Below are 10356 nucleotides of genomic sequence, written 5' to 3' on the forward strand. Positions count from 1 at the left end.
CTATCCAAGGAGCTGGATTTATATTTGAACAATTATCCTAAGTGGCTTTTCTTGGATCCTTATCGTTATTATATTTTTTTGCCAAAACATCTCTCCTCTCTTGTAATGGGAGATCAGATTTGGGGCCTGTAGAAGACATTTGATAAACTGAAATTCTTTTAGAGCTGCCAAGCCTGCATGTGCTGACACTGCTTGCAATTTATGCCTGTGGACATGACCTAGCGGCTGCCTGGGTTGGATGTGGCTGGAATTACAGTTCCACACTTGGATTTCGGTGTGAACACAGGCAGTGATCTGGATCTAAACCGGGACCCGAAGCCTCTCACTTGTAGTATTCTGGTTCTGCTCTGTTTCAGGCTCTGTCCCAATCACTGAAAGATTTATACCTTTATCAATAAATTATCATGACTTTTACTACACTTACGCCAGTGTCTTAAATTAACACTAAACTCAGTGTAGATGAGGCACGCTTCCTGCTGCACATGATTTATGGCAATCCGTCTGAAATGAGGAGCAAAATTGAATTTGCCAGCAAAGGCAAATCTTTAACATCAGGTCAGACACAAATTTTATTGCACATCCATTGCTAAAGAGGGTTTGTAGATTGTCTTTTTTTATACAGGTCTTTTTTATAGACCTGTAGCACTTCAGGCTTTAAAAAAAAAAAAGGAGTTAGAAATATTTGCAGGTCTGAAATCTCTACTGTGTCTTTGCATCAGGTTGGAGGTGACAGACAGGACAAACGTAGCAGTTACACGGCACTGATAAACTCTCAGCTTGAGGGCCGTGTCCCTTTTTGATGACCTGCCTTTGGGAGAAATGTGGAGAGTGTAGATAAGAGCGTCAGAAACAAGCAGAGGTCTTAAAGCAGTGAGAAAGGCTGAGGAAACAAGGTGGTTTTAGCCTAAAAATGAAATGGTGTACAGGAGATATAATAGGCTCTCAAACAAGTAACAGGTTTGGCAAAGCAGAAGGGAATCAAATCTCCCTGTCAGTGGGGAATGGCACAAACAGTCATCTAATAGAGCAGAAAAGATTCAGGTAGACCTTTAGAAAAAACTTTGTGACCATAAAGGAATTGAAACAAGGGCTGCAGGTTACTGGGACAGTGACAGAGTCCCTGTCGTGTGGTTTTAAGTGAGCTAAATAAAAATTTGCTCGGTGACACAGAAAGATGCCCCAGCTCTGGGGTGAAGGGCTGGCAGCTGTGGTCTCTGGACATCCCTTCCACACTCATTTTTCTGTGACTGTACAACAGAGGGCAAAAGGCAGCTCTCACACGGGCATCAACACTGCCTCTCCAAAAGCAGAGTTAGCTGTCTAACCACCCAGGACTGAGAAATCACAAGGGGAAAAAATAAATTGCAGCTGTGCACATCTGCCAAATGGCCCCATTTCAAGGTCAGCTTTCAGTGCTGTTGCAGTCGTGGCTCTTGCCATTATCTTCAGGAAGAACATCCTTTATCTCAAAACTGTTCTTGCTGTTCACTTTCACTGCAGATACTGAGAATCTCTCGGTGGACACTGCACCCTGAAGCCTTGGGCTCTCTGTGTGGGTTGGACAACCAGGACACACACTTGGTGGGTGCCTGTCCACACACTCACTGCTGTGCTCCTTGCTGCTCCACTGAATCCTGGGGCCAGGATGAGACCTGGAGGGACACAGGGAACACCACCGAGACCTTGTCAGCCGCACCGTGTTGGGAATCACAGCTGGATCTATCACAGGCTGATGGAGACCCTTCCAGGGTTGTCCAAAAAAAAAAAAAAAAAAAAAAAAAAAAAAAAGCTTTCTCTTTGTTTAAACCATGCACTGTGGTTTAGGCTGGGCTGACAGTTCTGAGAGTGGACACAAGGAGTCTTGGGAAGAAGAGTGATTCACTGGGTCCCTGTGATTCCAGCAGATTTACTCTGTCCTGCTGTGTGCTGAAGCCAGTAGGTAAAGGATAGCACACTGCATGTCAGTATTGAAAATGGAGATATTTTGAGGCTGACTTCCCAATTCAGGAGGTGCTGTTGGTTTTTGTTGTTGTCAGTTGGGTTTCTTTTAAGGATGAAATGCAGTGCCTTCTGTTCCTAACAAACTCACCAGGCAGTTGCAGACCATACTCCATAGTGAGTAGATAGCAAGGTTCCTACTCTGTGTTTGGGTAGGGTCTTGCAAATAATCCCCTGAGTACCCTGTTTGTTTTCTTGCTGTAAAGCGACACTTGTCTTTGAAGGAAAAAAACAAAACCAAAACAAAGTCAAATAAAGAATAACTGGGAGCAAACAGTAGGAAACATTTTCTAACAATAAGGGCTGGAAGACTCTGTGTTCCTTGCAAAAACAACCAGGAGTGCAAGAGGCTGCAGCCCAGCCACATCAGGGAAACCTGGGGAAGCCCCTCTCTGACCTGGCACAAAAAAAGGAGGAAAAGTTGCCAACCCCCAACAAAACTGCTCAACCCTAGTCACCAAAATCAGATTTAATATGATTAAACCTGATATCAGCTGAGTTTAAGAGCAATTGCCAAATGTGTTTGTGGTTCAGAACAGAGGTTTGTGGCTGGGTTTGGATGTGGAGCTGACGTCCAGCAAAGGGAGCTCGTCACAGTGGCTCCCACAGGCAGGTGGGGCTGGTGGCCAAGGGCTTCACCTCATCGCCTGGGGACGAGTCACAGCCCAAATGGACAGGAAACGGGTTTGACAGATGAGACAGGCACGGGGATAATGGCTGGGTGACTGATAGGGTGGGCTGTGTGATGGGTAGGGCCACCGAGAGACACTGCTGTGTGAGCTAAAAACTCCATTAGACCGAAACTGGAGCTTTGCACGGGATCCATATCCCTGACTGAGGGCTGGGGCTCACTGGATGAGGCTGAGCTGCTGCACAGAGCAGTTTCAGAGGGCTTTTTCCACTGCAGCGGAGGCAAAAAGCAAACAAAAACTGTGCATTGAACAAATAAGTCGATGAAAAGATCTGGGTGGGAATGTGAGCATTGCCTGATACGATTTGGTGTCCCAAATGGCCTTAAACAGCCCATAGAATTTCTATGTCTAAAACAGATTCCAGCAAAGGAGACCTTTTATGATGCACTAATAGGCTCATTAGTCTTTCTCCAGCAAGGCACGCTCACAGCATCGTATGTTTTTTCCATTACAGGAATTACACATGTTTTGTTGTGCTTTGGGTTTTGTTTTGTTTTCCACATAGACTTGCCCTGACAGTTCCCCCATTCAGGTTTATATTGGAGGTACCATCTCGAGCCAATGAATTTTATGAAATATGTTGCTGGCACTCACAGAGAGATGCATAAAGGAAATATTCTAATGACAGTTGGAAAGGCTTTGATCCCTTTCCAAGACTGCACTCACGTCTTTGAAATGCGAGTTTGGCAGTGCTGGAAAGGCTGGGCTCTTTGGCTCTCTTTGGCACGAGCCCATGTGACAGACATAATGTCCTCTATCAGGGGACCCACATAACCTTGAGGAGTGTAAGCAGTGCTCGTGGATTGCACTGGGTCAGATAGTCTGGGCTGATAACGAAGCAGGGGGGAGTCAGCCTAGTCCAAGGCAATAACTGAAAGCTATTTTGACCTGGTAACTGTTGGGTCTGCTGCCTGCGGCTACAGAGTTGGACATGAACTGCAAAAGTAGTTAATTTATGCCTCCTTGAGTGTAGGAATGTGGCGATGATGGATAGGGATGGGAGGTTATTAGAAACATGGGGAGGAAGGAGAGGATGGAATTCCAGCTTGTGTTTTTATCTCTTACACACGCACACGCTGGTTCCTCACATTCTCTTGGCTGCCTCACGGGTGTGCAGTGTCCAAGCCCTCACTGCCACACTCACACCTCTGCTCCTGCACGCTCACACAGGCACACGCTCACACACTTCCCAGGGCTCTGCCTGAGCTCAGGGCTCGGGCATGTTTACGTGCTGGGGTTTGCTGGCTGCTTCCATGAAGGAGTTTGCATTTACTGCCTTCCAAGCATGATCTACTCACACCTACACCCGGGCAGATCCTTTGCTAAAAATCCTCTTGGCATTCTGTTCTTCCACCACTAAATACATTCTGCTCATTCACAGCCTTCCCCTGGCTAGCAGAGAAAAGTGGTCAGAGAAATACCATAAACCCAAGTCAAAAGGACTTAGTAGGATGGATTTACATAAGGCATGAATCCAGTCTCAGTGAAGCATTGCCATCACTGGCCAATTAGTTAAATGCTGTCTGCTCTGGATGTTTTCTGCAGTAATAATCCATGTAGCCCTGGATGTTGGAGCACATGTGCTGTATGGAAGAGAAAGAGCAACTCTGGCCGTGCGCTGAGGAGATAAACAGGGATTGGATTGTGTAAACGATAAGCAAAGAGACAGCTGAGAATAAAGAAATATTAGTTTAGATTATTTGAAACCATAAGAGAAGAGGAAGGATAAAAATGGTAATCTCAGGAGGGAAGCTGGATTATAGTTACTCCTAGAGGGGTTTGCATGTGCATAAAGCATCTGCATCCAGAGTCAACAGCCGCCGCCTCTGTCCAGGCAGCAGGACCTTCCTTCCCGCTGTGATACAAGCACATAAACATTGTTCTAATCAGACTCAGTGCTTCTGTTTCTGCCCCCCTCTCTCATACGGAGCATCACATCACTCCCACATTCTCTCTTGCACTTTTGCTCACCGTCAGTGATGCTGCCATAGGTGCAGGCACACACTGTCCCCTCCCCATGGTCACACCCCGTGTCACATATTCCCCTAGTGCTCTCACACTGGCATTTGGAAATGCACATCAGTTCTCACATGTAATTTCAAACTATTGCTCGGGGATGTGTCTAAGAAGGAGCCCATGCTTGGAAAAGGTGCTTTCTAAGGCACAAAGAACACCCTGGGAGTAGATTGTGCAGAGCCTCAGAGCATTGTGCAGATGCAGGCACGACAAGCTTGAGGAGCTAAGGGTTTTTTTTGAGGAGCTAAGTCTGTGTGTTTTCCATGGATGTGTTGGGAACACTGGAGAGATGAGAAATGTGTAAAGGGTCACAGTACTGACCTGTCCTTCAGGATGTCATCCCCATTTGATCAGAATATAAACACTGTATGGAATGGAAACATCCCCTTCCACTGGTGTCCCCAAAGAGCACATCTTCGTCCATGACTCAGCCAGGGCCTGGGGACACCCAGCCATGATCTATTTTGGAGGCAATGACTTCAGCAAGTGGCAGGGGAAGCTATTGTGGAAATATGAATGTGTTTTCCATTTGGGAGTCCTCCAGGGAAGGACAAAAAGATCTTGGTGCTGAGCCAACTCCCCTATTTTTTCTTCACCCTTCTGGGAGCAAAAGCCTTGCAAAGTGTGCAGGGAACCCTTCTCAGAGCCTGTGGGAGTGTGTGGTTTGGGAGAGCTACATGAGCCTTACCCACACCCACACCCACACACAAGGAGGGACTCCAGGGAGCAGGAATCCACCTGCTCAAGACCATCGTGGTGTCCTTTCCTTACAGCCTTCGAACCGTGCTTGGCTCTGGGTGATCACTGTCTCTGGGGTCTCCACCTGTCAAGTGAAGATACTACAACATATTCCTCTTCTAGCTTTTCTCTTATCAAAACACTTCATATCAAAAGCCAGTGTGAGCTGGAAACACAGAACCAATGGCTTTAATCTTACATTTTGTTTTCTCCAGCTTTACTGTGAGTTAGAGCAGTGCAAGCAGTGTGGCACCATGGTAAGTGCACTGCCAAGCAGCTCCTGTATTTCAGTATTAGAAAATCTACTCCTTCAAAGGAGTAAAAAGTACCTCCAACAGCCATCAAGCTTAAGGGATTGGCTTAGCTTGCCTGCAAACAGATTGCTGTGTAATTTCCAGACATCCCAAAAGCTTAGAGAAATGCTTCTCACCCTGGGAGGACCTAAGGAGCCTTAGGAATTTATGTCATGGTATGGTACCACTCCTGCAGAGAGCTCGTTTCTGCCAAGGAAACCTCTTGGCACAACTGTGCCTGTTGGACACAGCAATTCCCAACCAGCTGTGGCATGTCAGGGTTAGGCCACATGGTCTCAGCACAAGTGGCTGCCACTGGTGCTACAGGAGTGACCCTGTGAGCTGGTGTAGTTGTGGCGCCAGCCTGAGGATGTGAAACTCGTTATTGTGAAGGAAAATTAGAGGTAACAACAGCGAACAGCTTAGAGGAAATGTGCAAGCTAACTGCTGGTGTAAAAAGATTTACTGACCATAATACTTGGTTAATTACGTTCATAATAAATAGATTCCTATGCTTACCTTGAGAATGTGGACAGCTTTATGTATTTACCTTGGATTTTGTGGCCTTAGTTAATCAATGGCCTGAAGTTTTAGATGAGATTCACTACGTCAATGCAAAGTAATCAAAGTTTGGGAGTGGGTTATTAAAACATTTCAGGTGATTGAAATGCAGGATATTATAAGACCTTTGCCTGGATTGCAGCACTTCTTCAGGGTTTTGTTGCTTTTGTGTCACCTTTAGGAAAAAAATGCTTTTCTTTTTCTACAGAGCATACTTAGATGTCAATGAACTTAAGAACATACTCAAACTGGATGGATCCACGCACCTCAACATCTTCTTTGCCAATTCCTCTGAGGAAGAGCTGGCTGGAGTGGCAACTTGGCCCTGGGACAAAGAAGCCTTGATGCATCTAGGTGAGTGATAAAGATGTTTCTTCTTTGCAAAGCATTCTTTTGAGGCACTAAGAAGGAAAGACAAATATGCATTAAGCTCTGTTCTGATTTCTTATCATTCCTCTAATATATAGTCAGGGGAAAAAAAGTATTTCACGATTCCCAGATACTGGCTCACAACCAGGAAAATATTAGGTTATAAACCCAAAGCATATTATGGTATTTGTAGATGATGTCAAGCCGAAAGTATTTCACCTTTTCAGTGAAGCTACTTTACAGGGCATTCACTCCATGGGAGCAGTTTGCAGAAGATTGGGGGATAGGTGTGGGGATGAGGCAGAGGTGAATCTTTAACCTTAGCCTAAGATCTGATCCTTAGTTCATTATCAAGTATTCAATTAACTCACAGACTGAAGCTAAAATCTGCTGCTATTTTTCTCTACCAATGTGCAAAAGAGAAAACTGCTGAGGGATTATATTTCTAATGTTCATTTGAGTGGAACTGGAAAGAGTTCACTGCCCTGCAGATTGCCTGGTGTGTTTCATAACCAGGTTGCTGCTGGAGCCCAGGGATCCAGACAAAGCTCTGCAGCCTCCCAAATGACTCACTGCCACCTGCAGTGCCACTGGACCTGTGTTCCCTGCAAAATGTCAGAGGAGCCTCAAAAAGTTCAGAAGGCACTGACTGAGTCAGTATGAGCTTCTTTTAACTTCACAAACCTCCCTTGAGCTGCCAACCTGGTCTGGTCATCTCCTCTGAGCAGGGGTTCTCATTGGTTTTCCAGACATTTCTCCAGCTCGTCCAGACCTTCCTAGGCTGGAAGTGAAGCCCAGTTTCATCCAAGCTAAATCTTTGTGACAGATTGTTTCAGCTAGTTTTTGTATTACCCAACCCCATGTTGAGCTAAATAAAAAAAGATATGGGGAACATAAACCTAAATGAGGAGAACAAGGAGCGTTTATTGTCCTAAAACATGCAACGGAAGTTGAGCCATAGCCATCAGTCAGGGGGGCTTTTCCATGGTGAAAAATACCCCAAAAATGAGATGTTACCATGTTTTTATGGTCACCTGTCTCCATAGCAGAGAGAGGCTCCATGGTCAGACCAAGCAGTTGAAACTGGCTGCCTTCCTTCAGTTTAGTGAATGTTTTATTACAACACCCAGCTCTGCAGCTGCTCTGGAAGATGTGTGAGCAAACTTCCCTTCCCAAGGAGCAGCACTGATACACTGACACTCCTGCTGAGCTCAGCTGGAGCTGAAGCCACTTCCACTCTGGCTTGTCCGCAGCCCCATCTCTGTGGGCTCCTATTGGGAGCACACAAACCAGAAGGTTCTGTAAATGCCCACCAGTGACCATTCCCCAAGGCAACATCTGGCAAAAACAAAGACAGATCTTAACCCCAGCCTTGAGCAGCACCCACAGCGATGGGATTTCTATCACTTTGGGATGACAATCAGTGTGGATTGACGGTTGTGGGTTTGATCCCTGTATGGGCCATTCACTGCAGAGTTGGACTCAGTGATTCCTGTGTGTCCCTTCCAACCCAGAACATGCTGTGATTCTGTGAAACATTAGCCCCAGAGTCACTGCCCAAGATATGGCTGCAATATAGCTGCTCCCTCCGTAAATGAGGACTTTCACAGCTTCCCTTCGTGTTGCCATGGGAGGGAGCAGACAACAAGGGGAGAGCTCCAGAGCGCCGAGAAGAACCTTCTGCAAGAGGGCTGGGGCTCTCCCAAAGCCCTGATGAGTTCTTCTGTCACTTCGTTAAGCTAATTGTCAGCATCATGCCTGAGCAAAACAATTTAAATTCCGCTCCTACAGAGCAATGAGAGAGTTCATTGACCATAAAAAGATCTCACAGGAAAAAAATAGACATTGGACAACAGATTAAATTTGACTTGCCATAGAAAAAAAAAAAGTAAAAAATAAATAAATAATGCTCATAATTTCCTGTCATAATAGCCCTCCCAGACCTGTGCTTGGTTTGTAAGAATTCATCTTTAATCTTTTTTACTCTCTTCTATAAATCCAATATGTACTTAATAAAAAATATGAAATATGTCCTGTGGTGCAGATCTAAAGGCTGGGATAGAGATTGTCTGGGTGAGGGAGTTTATCTTTTCTGTAAAACTGCAATTGATTTAGATTCTTGACAGCTATAAAAAATATAAATTTTCAACAAAGGCAAAAATAAAATCTCCCTCTCCAGCTGCCTCAGGGTTCTGCAATGCCAGAACAATTTAAGCAGCCTCTATTGAAGGCACATCCTGCTGTGGAATTTTACCAATATTCCTGCCACTGGGAAACAAACTCTGGAGTTATTTTTAGGATAGAGAATCCCCAAAAACATGTTAGGGTACTCTTTGGGTGTAAATGGCTCCACCTGGGTAGAGACCAAGCACGAGAGAGCTTGTGATGGTGAGTGTATTGGTTTGGCACAGCCTGGTTTTAGGTAGCAGGGGGGCCACAAAGGTTGCTCCTGTGAGGAAGCTGCTGGAAGCTTCCACCTTGTCTGGCAGAGCCAGTGGCTGATGGCTTTGAGGATGGTCAAAACTGGGCCAATGACAGAGGTTGGTAACGCCTCTGTGATAACAAATTTAAGAAGGAAATCAAAACAAAGTCACAAGATTTTGGGATTGTAGTCAGAGAAGAGGAGAAGGTGAGAACATGTGAGCAGAGTTGGACTCAGTGATTCCTGTGTGTCCCTTCCAACCCAGAACATGCTGTGATTCTGTGAAACATTAGCCCCAGAGTCACTGCCCAAGATATGGCTGCAATATAGCTGCTCCCTCCGTAAATGAGGACTTTCACAGCTTCCCTTCGTGTTGCCATGGGAGGGAGCAGACAACAAGGGGAGAGCTCCAGAGCGCCGAGAAGAACCTTCTGCAAGAGGGCTGGGGCTCTCCCAAAGCCCTGATGAGTTCTTCTGTCACTTCGTTAAGCTAATTGTCAGCATCATGCCTGAGCAAAACAATTTAAATTCCGCTCCTACAGAGCAATGAGAGAGTTCATTGACCATAAAAAGATCTCACAGGAAAAAAATAGACATTGGACAACAGATTAAATTTGACTTGCCATAGAAAAAAAAAAGTAAAAAATAAATAAATAATGCTCATAATTTCCTGTCATAATAGCCCTCCCAGACCTGTGCTTGGTTTGTAAGAATTCATCTTTAATCTTTTTTACTCTCTTCTATAAATCCAATATGTACTTAATAAAAAATATGAAATATGTCCTGTGGTGCAGATCTAAAGGCTGGGATAGAGATTGTCTGGGTGAGGGAGTTTATCTTTTCTGTAAAACTGCAATTGATTTAGATTCTTGACAGCTATAAAAAATATAAATTTTCAACAAAGGCAAAAATAAAATCTCCCTCTCCAGCTGCCTCAGGGTTCTGCAATGCCAGAACAATTTAAGCAGCCTCTATTGAAGGCACATCCTGCTGTGGAATTTTACCAATATTCCTGCCACTGGGAAACAAACTCTGGAGTTATTTTTAGGATAGAGAATCCCCAAAAACATGTTAGGGTACTCTTTGGGTGTAAATGGCTCCACCTGGGTAGAGACCAAGCACGAGAGAGCTTGTGATGGTGAGTGTATTGGTTTGGCACAGCCTGGTTTTAGGTAGCAGGGGGGCCACAAAGGTTGCTCCTGTGAGGAAGCTGCTGGAAGCTTCCACCTTGTCTGGCAGAGCCAGTGGCTGATGGCTTTGAGGATGG

At 45.2% G+C, this 10356-nt stretch overlaps 1 protein-coding gene across 1 annotated transcript in view; it reads left to right on the forward strand.

The window, feature by feature from the left end:
• Positions 1-10356, forward strand: part of PAPPA (pappalysin 1) — a 182364-nt gene that overhangs the window by 47634 nt on the left and 124374 nt on the right. The window contains exon 3 of the mRNA XM_008638326.2: positions 6507-6652. Within this exon, the coding sequence (XP_008636548.1) occupies positions 6507-6652 (146 nt within the window). The remainder of the gene's footprint in view (positions 1-6506; positions 6653-10356) is intronic.

This window comes from Corvus brachyrhynchos, unplaced genomic scaffold (assembly GCF_000691975.1).
Source record: "Corvus brachyrhynchos isolate BGI_N302 unplaced genomic scaffold, ASM69197v1 scaffold305, whole genome shotgun sequence".
Classification (NCBI taxonomy): Eukaryota; Metazoa; Chordata; class Aves; order Passeriformes; family Corvidae; genus Corvus; species Corvus brachyrhynchos.